The sequence below is a fragment of the Festucalex cinctus genome, chromosome 14 (assembly GCF_051991245.1).
Source record: "Festucalex cinctus isolate MCC-2025b chromosome 14, RoL_Fcin_1.0, whole genome shotgun sequence".
Taxonomy (NCBI): Eukaryota; Metazoa; Chordata; class Actinopteri; order Syngnathiformes; family Syngnathidae; genus Festucalex; species Festucalex cinctus.
In genome coordinates, this window is record NC_135424.1 from 10,220,333 (window position 1) to 10,237,149 (window position 16,817).

Here is a 16,817-nt window from a genome sequence, read left to right on the forward strand (position 1 = left end):
GTGCGTAATGGGTCGTTTTTATGTAAAACGGTGTAGAAATCTTACAACAACCATAAATAGTCAATACGAGGGTCTTACACCTACTGCTCATAAATGTTAATATTTGTGTAGCTTCAAATAAAAAAATAAAAAAATGGAAACGGGACAAGACGAGCAGTTCCTGTTGCTGTCTTGCAACTCCGGGCTGTACACAACTCTGTTGCGTGTGTTTCAGCGAGAAAGTTCCTCAACTTAGGATGAAGACCAAAACATTTACATAAGAGGCGTTAGGATTTTAAAAGCGAGTCAAGGAAATCGATGTGTGCTGTCTTGCGCCAAGCGCGGTGTTGCTGTGACGGAGCCAGTTTGTAAACACGAGGTGATGCGTTCCTGCTGCTTCCGGTCATTTCGACTCCAAGTTGTTTTTTCTGTTTTTAGAAAATAATCCAAAAATAGAAGGAGAGAGGGAAGGTGAAACTTGCACACGAGACGTTCCGAGGGGGATTTTCTCCCCAGGCGCTGGTAAGAGCGCGCTCACATGAGCCGTGTGTGCGCCTCCACTGACCGGCAGATCGTGGGGGGCACCGGAGCACGATGCCAATTGGACAAATGTCTTGTTTTGGATCTCGTTGCTGTTTTGCAACAAGGGAAACAAACTTATTTTGGTCTCGCTTACGAACTAATTGTCACACTTTGGTGACCGCGCTGTGAGTCCAGTTGGCCGCGGGTCCGAGCGGTCCTTCCCGGTGTCCTCACGGCTGACGTTCCGCTGACCTCCCCCCCACCCGCCAATAACACCCGCTTGCCGATTTAACAGAACGAGACCAAATGCGTGGACATGTATCTTCCCGTTTCTGGTTTGTACTTACGCGAGAAATCCCGTTTACTTAAGTGCTGAGGTTTGCCTTGCTTGCGGCGAGACATGGTGGCTGGCGGCGGCGCTCAGTGCGGATCACATCGGGAAGAGCCGGGGTTACACATTGGAGACTCCGGTGGGGCAGAAGAATGTCTTCATCCGGCGCCTTCGTCATCCACACACAACAACAACAAAAATAATTTAGGGGGGGAAAAAAACAACTAAAAACTAATTAGAAATTATACAAAGATGGCGCGGAGGCGAAGATGGATCGCGGGATCGCCTTCATGGCTTTTTTGAGAAAGAAGAGCGGAGAAAAGAGAGAGAGTATGTGTGTGTATGAGGATGGAGAGAGAGGAGAGGAGAGAGGGGAGAGCGATGGAAAAAAAATGGCAAAAGCCCCCCTCCGCCGCCGACACCCCTCCCTCCCCCCCACCCCACCCCACCCCTCCCCTCCCCCCCACCCCCGTGGTTGGGGGTTCAAGTGCACGGACGTGACGTTCCCGGCGAACTTGAACGTCAGGCGGTGGACGGACAACCCGACATACAAAAACATGGGCAGGGCCGAGGCACCCGAGTGGGAGTGGGAGTGGGAGGAGGGACGGATGGGACGCGAAATCACAACACCAATGGACGATCATCGGAGAGGGGAGGTGGAGGAGGAGGCTGAGGAGGAGGGGGAGGGCCGCACATGAGAAGTAGACCCGGTGGAAACCAATGGACACAGAGATCAGGGGGGCCGGACAAGACGCACTTAGAGAGAGAGAGAGAGAGAGAGAGAGAGAGAGAGAGAGAGAGAGAGAGAGAGAGAGAGAGAGAGAGAGAGAGAGAGAGAGAGAGAGAGCTGTATAATGAAAGCAATATGCAAAGAGAGAAAGGGACGTGGACGTGAAACAGGGCAAGCGGAGCCGCCGAGTGGGGCGAGAATGAGATACTCCAACACATACTAGACAAAAAATACCGCGCAACTCGCGTCATGGTGGACTTGCGTCCTGTGCGTGCATGGCCACTTGCACAAAACGCTTGGAAAACTTCAATTGAGGCGTGTGGTTAAATCCCCAAACCAAATCCACGGCTGATAACCACGTTGTGAATGTTACCCTTTATTTTTGTAATATTATAATTAGATTGGTCTTGTCACCTGCACCAAATCCACAACAGCAGTGACTCAATGATGAAAAACTCAACCAAATGGAAAAAAAAAAAGTTTCCTCTTAAAAATTACTTTATTGCCATATTTCATCATGTCTAGGTCACATCCATCGCTCACTTTTTTTTTTTTTTTTTTTTGCCCATTCCAGTGCACACGTGAGTTAAGCGGCCACTTTTCACCTAGTGTCCAAGAGCCTGTCTGTGTGTTATGACTTGGGGCTGGGGTGAAACCCAAGCTGCTGACCTTGGTATAGGAAGAAGAGTGGAGCTGGCCCATAATAACTTTCAGATGTGATTCAGGTTCGAGCTGGAACGGGGGAGGGTTCGTCGGTATAGTGGGGGTGGTGTATAGGAGAAGGAGGAGGAAGAGTGAAGAAGAAGAGGAGGGGGAAGAGATTGTAAATACTCTTGTAATAAAAGGGGGGTTTGGTAATATAAGACGACAGGCTTTATATCGGCAAAGTCGCACGCGTGCAGCGCGCAGCCGGTGCGGCCAAGCGAGGAGACACAAAGGTTGGAAAGACGCTCGGAAAGCGACGAAAGACGCTGATGAGAGATCGGGAGGAGGACGTGGTGGCTCATCGCGACTGCGGAAGAAGACGGCACGAGGAGCGAGCGAGCCGAACGGCGAGCTTGGAGTGGCGCTTCGTGCCACATGCAGCCCGGAGATTCGCTCACTGACCGAAGAGGACGCGCACTTAATACGGAGGGGGCGGCGGTGGTGTGGGGAGGCAGGCCAGGAGGATGAGGAGGAGGGGGGCTGGGGGTGATGGGAGAGAGACAGAGAGAAAAGAGAGAGAGAGCGCGAGTCGCCGGAGGAGTGGCGGAGGAGGTTCAACGTCAAAAGGGGGAAAATGCATGACCAGTGAGTGAAATATTTTGCAAGTTGCAACTTGCTCGCATGGCTTGTAAGGATACGGGGCAGGTCGGCGCACGCGCGTGCATGTGCGTCCGTTTGTAAGTGCTCGTGAATAGCCGCGGGTTTCACACGTTTGGTCCAAAAAAAAAGTGTTCATATCTTACTGCGGTTTGCATTTTATTCATCGATCTCTCATTAATCAGTGAGGGGATAAAAAGTGATTAATTGATATAGTGCTGCTTCACACAAGCAAACAAAACCAATGAAAGGGCACGTGTAGGTTTATTTGGATCAGGTCCACTTAGATATTTTTTTAAAAAAAATTAAAATTCTCCTTTTCTTTACCGTTTTGCCTCATTTAGACTCTTTCATATTATTTTTTATAATTATAATTGGAATATAGAAGGCTTGATTTTATTTCAACCTTAATTTTTTTTCACCTGTAGTTGTAGTTTTCCCACCGAGCATATCGCCATTTTCGAAGCCACCGCCCCAGTCAAGCGGCTTAAGAAATGTGATACAAATGTTTAACTTGTAACCCATTACAAATGTAAACAAGACGTGCTATTCATATTTCCCTGCATGTTGTGAACCCTGGCTTCATGACACTTTCATGCAAATGACTGCAAGCCCTTACATACATCCGAAATCTCCTTATCCGAACCTTTAAAGCCCAGGGGGCCAACAAGTTTCAGGGACCCCTATAATCCTAAACCCACGTTAAATTCAATCAATTTACAACTCCCCAAATCCAACGCACGTTAACCTTGACCTCTAACTCACTAGCCGCTCCATCTGTTTTGCAACAAATCTCTTCTCTTCCTCCCATCTTCATCTTCATCTGCCACTTTCGTACTCTCCATCACACGCTGGGCATTGCTCAGAGAGCCCACATTGGGCGCACGGAGAGCGCGCTGGGCTGTCTCCATATGGAAATTGGAAGCTCGTCATAAATCAGACTTTACAATTGTGGCGTGTGCAAAAACGCATGTGTGCATGTTGATTTCAATGCAAGATATTTTACTTTTTTAGAGGGGGAAAAATCAAACATTTTGCACGCAGTAATTACAAATCTAAAACAATGTTTTGTGGGATTTACGCACTTTCATTCTGAAGATCAACACGTAAAATTCAAGAGTGTGAGTGACGTTGGTTGTGGTTTCCAGAATAAGAGTGTGTGGGGGGGGAATGGGGTTGGTGGGGGGTCGACGTGAAAAGAGCGGAGAGACAACAGAGCATCAGACCGATGACGGTCACATGGGCGCCTTTCCTCTGCACGCACGACAGCTCCGGGGAAATTGAGTAACTGGGGGCGCATTTCAATATATGGAAATGACCAGGGGGCCCCTGAGATAAATCAGCTCCACATAGACACACCATCCCCATCCACCCCCCCTTCTTTACACCTTCATTTCTCTCCCCTTGGTCTCTCGGGTCGCTGACTATATTGTTTTGAAATCTCCCCCCTAAACCTGAGCTGGATGATGCTTTAAAAACAGATTTATCGTGAATATACTCTTGTAATTTATAGAACTCGGTTTCGAACACGCAAGTCAAGTGTTTACGTTTAGATGATTAGTTACAACTAGTGATTTTATCGTGCCCCAATATTCTGCACATGCAAAAAATCAGCCTCAAGCAATGGGTTAAAGACTTTTTTTTTCCCCTCTTTTTTTTTCTCCCCCAGGTGTCGTCTTAATTTCTAAGCAGAGCTTCAAATCCCTGTCACATCCAGTCTTGCGCTTTGCCAGTGGAATTTCATGTTCACGCGCACGCACGGACACGCGCGCAGCATCAATTTCCAGCCATCCTAAAAGATTTGCAAAAACGGGGGCAGGCTGGATTTTACAGCGAACTATTATCACGTCGCGGGATGTGCGCGCACGTCGCCGCGTCTGCCCGGTGGTATTAGATGAAATCAGGCGGGATTACGCAGCTATAGACCAAATTACCAGACCCCCGCCTCCTACATCACACGTACATGCACGCACGCACATACTTCTCAGCGCACAATCTGAGTTCAGGACATCCACACAGGTTGCAATGAATGCTATTTATCGTTCCATCTTTTTTCTTTTTTTTTAAATGACGGAATTGAAATTCACTTGATCGCAAAAAGGGATGAAAGAGCGTCTCGTTATCTTGCATCCGGGGCCACACAACATCACCCGCAAAGAGCTGGAGCAACCCAACTCTCCCTATTAAGTCCCAGGCCAGCCGCCATCACCGCCATCCATCTGCCTCTAATGCACGGGCACATTTATGGCCGCCGTTAGTTAAGTCGTTGTTAATTTTACACTAACTGGTTGTTATGAAGATGAATGACGAGGGGGAATGACACGCTTGGGACCTTTGTGTTGCAAGTATAGAGCCCAGGACTGGAGCTACCTAAAGACATCTATAAAGTGTTTGCTGCTTAAATGACGTCATACGGCTTGGATAATATGAGGGCATATAGTTTAAAGCATTTTGATTTGATTTTATTTTTTTATTGTTTTTGTTATTAAACCAAGCGACTGAACTCACTTTGCAAACGGTGCATTTAATTGAATGTATCTTAATGGTCACGTTATTAAAAAATATATTTAAAAAAATTATATTTGAGTAAGACTTGCAACTGTTGAAAAAACAACGATGGCTTGTACTGTTAAAGAATATACCGCATGGTTTTACTATTACTGGAGGTGGCTTTTAACAGCAGCAAACAGTTCCCTCTAGTGGCCACATCCCACTAGTGTAAGAGAGGGCCCTAACGGAGCACCAGCTCCGGCCCGAACCATCAACCCGACATCAAGCTCAAGGGCGCTAATGATCAGTTCAATATTGGAATGGAGTGACTATAAGTGATGACATTGTATTTGAATGACTTTATAACTTGTATAGTTGTCCAACACAACAAATTAAATGCTGACAGAGGAACATTTTTACTGAAGGAAACTCATCTACGCGAATCTGATTTCACGATAAAATATATGATTGATGAAGTATTATATGTTGGGAAAATGTTGTTCACAGCATGTTGGGTAAACTGTAGTGTATGTTATGTTTTTATTGCAACCTTGACTAAAATAAAATCAAGTAATGTTAAAGCGGTATACCGTTATAAAGGAAAAAAAAAAGAAGAAATAAAATAAAATAAATAGACCGCATGAATAAATAAACACAACGAAATCACCGATATCAACTTTATAGCATACACGGACAAAATACACATAGATCAAAAATGTTTTATTTTAATTGAAAAATATTATTATTATTATTATTATTATTATTATTATTATTATTATTATTATTATTATTATTATTATTATTATTATTATTATTCATTCCGCAGTTTCCGAATATTGAATTTGCGTCGGAATGATCCTGCAGCAGTCCAACGTTTCTACCTTGGAACGGCTGCGCGTGTTCGTATACCTCAGAGAGCTTAGTGATAAATCATGTATTTTTAATGAATATCAATAGAAGGACCCCCCTCCCCAAAAGGCAGGAGCCGGGCTATCTAATTAGATTAAGCGGCGGTGCGGGGGGAACAGCGCGGTAATGACGGCTGTATCACGGCCGCCACTTTCTAATGGGCTCTGAAGCAAACTAGGGGGCCTTTCAAACCATTAACACCGAGGGGGGAAATAACAAATCTAATCTGACATGACACCCTTCTGTTTCAGTCTGCCTCTTAACCAGAAAGCCTCCATTACTGGCAAAGTCGCTGCGTCTAATGCCATCTGACTCCCCGACTTGTGTGTTCATGTAGCGCATCTCTGGAGACCAAGAGGACCTATTATTATCATAATTGACCAATTATAGGTTACACTCTTAATGTTTGTTTACACATGCCGTAAAACAACAGTCGTACGATAAACGGTGGATTGTATTATTATTATTATTATTAATATTATTATTTTTAAAGGAAAAGTGTGCATGCGCTATATTGTCAATTACTCATACTCATAATCATAATGTGTCTTACAATGAATAGAAGGGAAAATTGAAGTTTGGCGAGCTTCAGAAACTTTTATTGTTCATCTCAGGCAAAAAGATGCTCAAATTTGATCACAATCTGTTTCTACACACACTCGTTCTAATATAATGCATCGGTTGACCTGTATAAAAAAAAATGTCTTTTGCAAGATAATAACGCTTCGTTTTAATTAGAGAGAAATATGCTCCAAAAAGTTCATCATCCACATATTTGCTCACCTGCAAATAAAGTACACCTCGTGCAGCCTTTTTTCGCACCAAACTAAACCACTATAAATTTAAAAGCAAAATATGATACCATGTGCACGATTGTAAATATTTTCTGCATGCATGAATGTCTTGCACAGCATTTTCTCAATGTAAATGTGAAAATATTCTCCAAGTTAATATATCAAAATTTTCAACAACGTAAAACGAAAAATATAAACCAAGAAAGTTTAATATACTGTAGAATAAATCAGCCACATACTTATTATACACAATATTTCACATGTTGAGCGATCATGTGATGCACTGCAGCACGCATAACGTCACTCCGAGCAGGCCCATTCACACCGATGTGAGCGTGTAAAACACAAAAGTGGACGAATCGGCACGAAAACATTCAACAAAAGATAGGTTGACTATTAAAGGATGTGTTGCAGTGGTTGCATATTAAAAAAAAAAAAAAAAATGCATGAAAATGTTTAATATGTGGCAGGGGTGGATGCCACACGTGGAGTATTCCAATGATAATTCGGGCATTATCAAAAAAAATATATATATGGCTATTTTTATATGCTTAAATAAATGATTAAAGTAACTTGTGGCATGCGACTTGATGCGTTTCAGTTTTAAGTGAATACCCCCCAATATGAAACAAAAAGAGGACGATGAACGCTTTTTTTGGGGGGTACCTTCGTGTGTATAGGCTACAACATGATACATGATAAGTAAACAGGTTTATAAGTGGCCGACTTTTGCCCATTTGTTACTCAATCAAACATTCATACGCACGTCACACGTCACATTACACCAAAAAAAATAAAAAATAAAAAATTATAAAAAAATGTTGTCATCACCTTCATTTTCATCTCCAAAGGTTTTTATTTCTTAAAAAAATAAAAATAAAAAAATAAAAATTTACGCGGACATTCATCTGTCATCAAACACTGTTGACAAATCACGCCACGAGGTGGCAATAAAGAGCTTGTCAGCGTCTCTTCAGCATGCAGCTTTGGAGGATGGCGGTCCAGAGTGGCAGAGGGCGACAGAGTGAGACAATCTGTCATCTCAAAAGCATCAAGCTGTTCCACCCGACGACACTGATGATTACTATGCCACAGAACTGGTGGCGATGATGCACGCTACACTCACATGGATGGTGAAGATCTTGAACTCGAGCTTCTCTGTACTGGCTTTTACGTTGCTGCATGCTAACTGAAATTTCAAATGTTCTCGTGTTTCTAATTTTAATAATAGCAATCCTTCAGTATACAGTATGCTGTACCCTTTATGGTTTTTTTCTTTTACAAAGGTGGTTGTCAAACTTTTTACATCATGCACTATCCCCAAAAAATAAACAATTATAATAATTAGGGATGTTCAATGCCACTTTTTTTCCAAACCGATACCGATACTCAGACCCTCAGTACTCACCGATACCGATTCCAACTGCCGATACCAGTAGTACATTTTGACAAATAAAAAAAAAAACACTAAAAAATATTTTTAAACAAATATATTTCCTTTAATTTTTACCAAAAAACAGCACAGTCATTCTTCAATAGTCTTAACGCTCAAATTAAAACACAAAAATGCTCTTTTAGTTTAAGATTCACAATTTTGAAGTATTTCCAAACCGGTGAAGTTTTGGTGAAAAACTGCTGCAAGCTAGCGTCAGTTACAGGCAAGGTGGACTCACTTAACGTCTTCCCCGTCTGCCATCGGTCGCTTGTACTCGTCTGTGTCACGAGTACTCGAGTACTTGAAAAAAGGCTGGTATCGCCCCGATACCGATACCTGGTATCGGTACTCGCCCATCCCTAATAATAATAATAATAATATACTCAAGCTCTCAAAATGCGGAGACCAACATTAATATAGGAAAATTGAACTTAAAAAAAATACTTAATTTAGGGCTCCAAACTGCCCCTAAATGACATACACTTCCACCCATTTATCAGTAATATTGTGGAAATATTAATATTTACTTCCCAAGTCAATTGTGTGATTAATGTGTGCCCCGTTATTTATTTGCACCCCAAAAACCTTTGTTTAAGTGGCTTTTGAGTGCCTAGTTTAAATAAATAAATAAATAAATAAATAAATAAATAATATTCAATAGGCCTGATTAAAATACTGATTGCGCATAAAAGTTAAAAGAAGAAACTACCCGAGTAGATGTTTGAAAACAAACATTTGTAAATGACTGCCAATGTAAGTTGAACCAAACGCAGTTGACGCCTGCAACACCTTTCAAAAATGCTGGAACAGAAGCATGATTACATTTATTGACACTCAATAAGCATCTGGAATATTTGTGAGTGAAATTATGTCCCATTCCTGCTCGATGTTCAACTTACTTACTCAATAGTCTGTGCTTTGCGTTTCATGATGCGCCACACGTTTTCCATGGCCGACAGGTCTGGACTGCTGGCAGACGATTCTAGTTCTCACGCTCTTTTACAATGAAGCCACACGTGTTGAAAGACATGGAGAAAATTGAATGTGCAACTTACCCGTGCCATGTTGCAGATGTTCCTTTTCCTTATTTCCAAAAACAATTCCAACTGTGGACTCATCAGACCACAGCCCACTTTTCCACTTTGTGTCAGCCCATCATGAGCTCAGACCCAGTGACCGAAAACGAGGACTAGCATGGACAATGGAGCGGCACAAGTCCACTTATCAACACAAAAAATAAAAGCATGCATCTGTGAGCATTGTGTTGCATACAAAGTCCTTAATGAAATCAACAGTTTTTACTGGTATACAGCATCTGGATGTTTATGAGAATCATCACTTGATTAGGATGCCAAAGTGACACTGTGATGGTTGCTATTGTTTTGCACATTAGGAGATACAGTTTACATTTCCACGCACCCAGTCACCTGCTTTCAATCAATTGCCGTGAAGACCTGCTGGCTTTGTAATCACACCGCGGCAGAGGCTCCAAATTATAATCGCAGTGATGACTGATTATATAAACGGTGGTATTTTTATTTTTAGAGTTGACTTTTATGAAGTGACAACCAAATGCAAAGAGTCAACCGTAAACTGAACACTCAAATCAAAATTGTGTTTGGGTAAATGAGTCTCTTAAATACAGTATTTTACTGGTCTGTTGGCATTTGACAGAAGGAAAAGGCAAAAAAAAAGGGACAAAGAAATTGTCGTTATGAAAGGTTACTGTTGCCACACTTGAAAAAATAAAAAAATAAAAAATAAACAAGAAAATCCAATCATAAAATTCGAAAATTAAAAAGGCATTAATTACAAAAACAACATTAGTTTTCTCTTCCAGGCCTGAGAGAAAAGGAAAAAAATTACTATCTGTTATTTGGTATCTATGTGGTATCTGTTCTTGTTGAGTATGTACCAGCTTTAACATGATCTGTGGAATTAAAAGTATTGGGACACTACTGACTAACTGCTTTGAATGTTAACCAATTGAGGTGTCCTTATCTTGTATAAATTGTATTTTTTTTTATTTTATTTTTTGCCTTTAGACCCTTGACGGCAATCTTTAGAAATACTGCAAGTGTAAAAAAAAAAGTTTCTACAACTTTAGAGGCACATTTTTGCCAAAGAAAAATGCAAATTGTGCTGCTTTAGGGGCATTAAATTGACATTTAAGAGTTTCAAAATGTCAAACTTGTCTCACCAGTCACTTGCATCGACAGTGAAAACATCGACACACTACTGAAATGCCACATTTTTGTGACATAAAACAATGAGATCAAGATAAATATTTTCAAAATTTTGTCCACCTCTGACCTGTACAACCTGATGAGAGAAAATCATGGAACTCTTTTTGAGAGGATAAGCAATAAACAACTGAGAAATTGTGGTTACACGAGTGGGCATGAGACTCGCTTTTAAGTGGGGATGTGGCTGTGTTCACAATTAACCAATCACATTCAGTGTTAACCTTGCTACCTTGCATTTGAAATGGCCTTTGTATCTAATTGTTTGAGGTTTTAACTTTTAAGTAATAGAATTTTTATTTTTTTGTATTAGTAGGCATACCACACTTTCCCACAATTGGGGTCTTTCAACGGATTTCAAAGCTTACCCCCACGGATTGTGACTGTTAGGTCTGCATTTACTTACATTTTGTGTTGACCCACACGACTAAACCGAGCAGTCTCACCACCGTGGATATAATTTTTATAGTAACATACATGTAAGCATTATCATCCTTTTTATATCCCATAATAAATGTGCTGTTATGAATTTATTTTCCACATCGATGAAGTTTGTCTGATAGGAGTGTGTTATCATCAAATATGAAGACAAGATACGCCAACGCGCTGTAGCAGCCCACCTGAGCGATATGGCTGTGTGGCGGCCATGTTGGTAGGGGCAACATCCCTATGATCAAAGGCAATACATTGATGTTGAAATTACATCATAACTTGCTAATTGTTGACTTTTTTTTGCCAATACCAGAACATGCCTTACCTATACAAAACATCTGTAGAAAAAAAGCCAAACAATACCTGTGAAAGGTTATCCCGTTACGTTGTCGTGAGTGCACGACATTTTGCTGATACTCTCAGATGAAGAGGACACAGACTATTGTCCAATTGGAGTTGCCAGGCCATCTAGAAATGCAGGGTCTCTCCTGAGAAACAATTTTAGGTGTACACAGAAAAGCCTTCAGGTCAGAAAACGGTTTTGTTTGAAAAATGCTAAAGCCTAAAGCTGTTTTGTGATAAAAATGTTAATAAAAGTGATATTGTTTGATAAAACCCTTGCTTCATGTGTGTGCACCCCTGGCTTCTTATATATGAATATAGCTTTCCCATACCGTTTTTACGTAATACAATTCTCACCATCCCAATTTATACTGTACTATATTTAAATTAGAAGAAAACCAATGGAAACCTGACTAATGCTGCATTTGAGGAAGATGGAAAGTCAGACTTTTTCAACCTCTGACCATGAAATGTGTGCTGGCACGCAAAGTCAGAAGAAAACAGACCTCGACTTCACTGACCTGCATCAATCTGTCACTTGACAATGGCGGCCCCCATGAAGACACAGACTGTGAATGTCGAAAAACAATTTACAAGACTATAAACAAATATTTAACATTGCGTTAATTTAGTTATAAATATAATATAGGGATGTCAAAATTAGTGTGTTAATTTTGAGTTAATTTAAAGTTCCATTAACGCCACTATTTTTTTTTTTTTAACACGCAAGTGACCGCCCATTACTTGGAAAGCCTGCACTGGGGGGAATTCTAGTTGCAACGCAGCAGACACGCCCTCGCCAAAATTTAGCAGTAATACATTTAATAACACATATATTTGTGGAGACTGGGGTCAAGTTGTTTTTTACAATTTTAAAAATGTGCAGAATTTCACAAGTTACTTCATGTAAAGGATTCGATAGATAGTTGTTAATATGAAAAGAAAATGCACTGAGCTGTCATCAATGTCTTACAAATGCAATTATGCCATCTAGTGGCAGAAAAATGACCTCAACAACACAAATCAATATCACACTCGTTTCTTCCAGTACAGTACATCTTTTTAATTTTAACTCAGTTTTGTGAATTTTGAAATGACTAAAATATGCAGCCATATTTCTTAGTATAATATATATATTTTTTCATTTTCATGTTAACACGAGTATTAAAACTTAAGAAAAATATTTTATTGTACATTTAGAAGAGTTATAAAATTTGCGATTAATCGGGAATTGAAGTCATGCAATTAATTACAATTAAAAATGTAATCGCCTGACACCCCTTAATATAAATAAGCACCTTCACGTAAGACAAGAGGATTTGCACTGATGGTGTGAACCAGAACAACAAACATTTTATTGGAATCAGCCATCTTTGCTGTTTACGCTTTGAGGTAGGAACTGGGACAATTCGAGTGGGAGAAATATTTCGACTTCCCACGTCCCTCGATTGCAGCATAGTGTTGCTTCATGTCTCCTTACGTGGACTCAGGACAAAGCTGAACAGGAGTTGTACTTTTTAGAAGTCCACACAGGTCTTTCTTTGCATTGTAACACCTTTGCCCACGACACAAGTCCCAGTCGCCACAACAGCTGCTTCACCGTAATAATGAGGCCACTTCCTTTGAAAGAGCAGGTATCGTCTTCCGCACAGTCTTTTATTTGTAAATAATAAAAATGAACTCTTGAATATAAAACATACACGTCAGTAGAGCCACATCTGTTATACAAACAAGAACCGTTGCAGTGAATACTTCTTCGTCTTTCATCGCTGTTTGAGTTTGGGGAGCCATGGGCTGTAAACAATCAGTATTCATGGAATAATACTGACAAAGGAAAGGGCAGTCGGCCACACTGCCAACATTTTCAACACAAACATTTGCAACATAGGTCTGTAAAATCAGATTCTTCATTGGCTTTAGAAGTCCACTCCCGACCAATAGTAATTAACACACAGGAGGGGAGTCCTTGAAAACAAATCAAAAATAATATTTCAACTGTTTCTAGTACGCTTTTGCTTGAACAACTTAGAGTGGGAAAAGAAAGGCCTTTTAGTGCGCCCCCCTGTGGCTCAGTGCCGCTCAGCAGCTTTTGAGAACAGAAAAGGGTGCATATTCCTCTCTAAAAAACAAAAACAAAACAAACAAAAAACAGGAATGTTTGCGTGTCACTGACATTTCTCTTGTTAATAACTTCTCATTTTCTATGTACAAGGTGTGCACGTGTGTTTTGGAGACAGGCAGATACACTTTTTTTCTATATTCATATATATCTCTATCTTTATAATTTCTCTCAAACTCTTAAAAGTACTTCATATACATGTAGCTGTTTTTCTCACATTCTCTATTGGGTTGGAGCCCGACAAACTGACATTCCAGTTACATCGTCATCACCACCAGGGTCGCAGCTGTGCTCCGTACTACAGAACAGCAATGTCGTTCAAAGGGTTGAAAGAAAAACAGAAACAAATGACATTTTTACGGTGGAGAATTCCTGATATGGATATTTCGACCCAGAGTGGAAGGTGTGACCTGGGTGGAGTCGATCCTCCCTCATTGGTCCGCTCCTGTTATTGAGTCGGGGGATGGCTTGGCTTTTCTTGGTTTGTATTCATATTCAGTACAAGCAAACTGTACAAGAACATGCAACATACAAGCTGGCCTAAAATTATGTGAAACTAACACACGTCTTATCTTTTCTTTTTTTTTTTTTTTACTTTTTTTTTTCAAGAATGCTCTGTTAATTTCTCGTGTTTTATTTTTGTAAAAAAAAAAAAAAAAAAAAAAAAAAAAAAAGAGACTTAAAAAAGGAAATTAAAGTAACAAAACAACCATGCATGCAGCTGGGCATAAGGACGGCATCCCGCGTTCATGCTGCTCTGCCTTTTACAGTGGAAATCAAAAAGGTGGGTGGGAGACGGGGGGAGTGGGTGCGAGGGTTGTTCAGACAAATGTCACCTGATGTGGCTTTTGCTCAAAAGCAAAGCATTGCTCTAAAACTGAAAAAAAAGAAGAAAAAAACTGTTTGTATCAAATATTTTGAACTCTAGGCTAAACAAAGACAAACAAATATTGAAAATAAAATATACAAAGCACATCATAAATTTGGCCTCTCATTCTCTTGTTCAGACAAAGAGTGAAAACTTTTTGTCTCTATCATAATAAAGCACTCGAGCTTTTCTTGTGCTTGCATTCATGTCTCACAAGGCAAGGGATGAGTGTTTGTGTGCGCGCGTTTGTGTGTGTTGGCTCCTTTAAATAAAAAAAAGGTTTCCAATTACTACACCATGCCAAATAGCAGCCCTCGTGCTCAGCTACACTTCCACTATCACCTTGACAATGCCAATGGACGTCTCATGCAGCCATTGATCTGCATGAAGGTGTGTCAGTGTGAAATTTGACCAACTCCCCCAAAGTGTTTTCAGCACTCCTGTCGAGTGAAGGACTTTGATCGGGTGCACAAAAATAAAGTTTGAGAAAAGACAATTGATACTCAAAGTGGAAAGAAAATCTCCATCTTGGAGGAACAAAGGAAGGCAAAGGTTTGCAAAGAAAAGGCTCAAGTAGATAAAGAAGTAAAGGTGTGAGAAATGATTGTCAGACTCCGACTAAGCTTCCATTGGCTAGTTCTTTCCCGCCTGCTTTCTCGATCGCGCTTATTCCCTGTCTCTCCGTCTGGCTTTTTATTGGTAGACCGAGGTCTTGTTGTCCTGATGCCACCTTCTCGCTCCATTGTTGTCCAATAGTTCTATTCTTCTATTTTGTCATTTAAGGGATTTCAGACGCTTGACGTCATCGCGGTCACTAGGACCGAACACCCGGGGGTGGTCCTGAGCTGTCCAATGATGTCTGGGACGCCAGTCGCGTGAGCGGAGCTAGAGTGGGATCTACCAACGAGGATGGTGGAAAGAGTTTGTACCATCCAATCACCGTGCTTGATAGGTCCAAATCTTCCAATAAGATCTGTGCAACACCCATAAAACATTTGTGGTCCAATCGTCCATAGTCCCCCCACACTATCACCTAGAAGAGAGAATAGCAGAGTCACCACAGTGGAGTTTGGTGGAGGGGAAAGAACATTCTAAAACGTTATATGCAGTGGTACCTTGAATTAAGAGTTTAAAAAAGTTGGGTTTTTTTCCTGAAAATTTGTGTGACGTTTTATGTTTGTCTGCGATAAGTGGGCATTTTCATTGATTCAGTGTTTTCCATTTCTATAATTGCGTTCTTCAGTGTTCTGTACATTGTACATGCTTGCTAGTGTTCAGCCAAAAGCTTAGTTGTGTTTATTCAATGAATGTTATGTGTGTCGTGTGAAAATATAGTTGTGTTTACCGAATGAATTCCATTTTGTGAACATGTTAAGAGATTTGATGGCATAGATAGAAAAACAAACTTTCGATCGTTTACCAGGGCTTCGATGGGACAACCGGTTGCACTTTTCATTTTCTTCAGAACTACACTGAGGGCTAATTTACAAAAAAAAAAAAAAAAGATCTGAAATTGGGGGCATTCATAAGTCAAGGTACCACTGTAATTTCAACACAATTAAACAAACCAAAACAGAACAAGTTCATGAATCAGTCATCCACAGAGACAACCACAGAACAAAAAAAAGGAAGAGACAAAACAACAACTGATCAAACAGAAGGACCAAATCGAAACATGATGACCTCAGCTCAAAAAAAAAAAAAGATTTGAGTTATCAAATTCCATTCCCCTTAGACTATCCTGTTCAAAACACATTTTTAAACAAAGGTATTTTTGTGTACTAAACTTTTTATTTATATATTAGACATTATGTTTTATTGTTAAAATCAATTTTAAAAAGTGTTGGAATACAACATTTGTATGTTTTTACTTAATTATATTTCGCTTGATTACAACAAATAGATAACTACTTACAAAAACAAAATACATATTTGGGACCAAATTGAAATGCATGCAAGAAAAAGGTTTACAATCCTGCTTCGTCAAAGTTTTTGACAGGTGTGATGTCACTTCCTGTCCTGCACCCCAACTTCCAGTCTAAGCCCCGCCCCCTTTACCCAAATGTGGACTTTCTATGACATCATACTTCCGGTGGTTGCGGGCATGTCCTGTTTTGACCCCGCCCCCCTATACCCAAATATGGACTTCCCATGATGTCATACTTCCAGTGGTCGAGGGCATGTCCAGACATGTCTGAACATGCCCCAACATATGTCAAGACCCAAATATGGACTTCCTATGACCTCTCTCATGCTTTATATTATTATTTATTTATATTATAATTTTCTGGACTTTCACTTGAATTAGTTTCTTGCACTCT

General features: G+C 40.5%; 2 protein-coding genes across 8 annotated transcripts in view; both read right to left on the bottom strand.

The window, feature by feature from the left end:
* Positions 1-1,240, bottom strand: part of bcl11aa (BCL11 transcription factor A a) — a 49,728-nt gene extending 48,488 nt beyond the window's left edge. For both annotated transcript variants that reach the window (XM_077495590.1, XM_077495589.1), the window contains exon 1: positions 849-1,240. In XM_077495590.1, the coding sequence (XP_077351716.1) occupies positions 849-903 (55 nt within the window). In that variant the 5' untranslated portion in view covers positions 904-1,240. The remainder of the gene's footprint in view (positions 1-848) is intronic.
* A 13,041-nt stretch (positions 1,241-14,281) lies between these two features.
* Positions 14,282-16,817, bottom strand: part of LOC144001797 (regulating synaptic membrane exocytosis protein 1-like) — a 68,832-nt gene continuing 66,296 nt past the window's right edge. For all 6 annotated transcript variants that reach the window (XM_077496368.1, XM_077496365.1, XM_077496362.1 and 3 more), the window contains one exon: positions 14,282-15,529. In XM_077496368.1, coding sequence (XP_077352494.1) covers positions 15,311-15,529 — 219 coding nt within the window. In that variant the 3' untranslated portion in view covers positions 14,282-15,310. The remainder of the gene's footprint in view (positions 15,530-16,817) is intronic.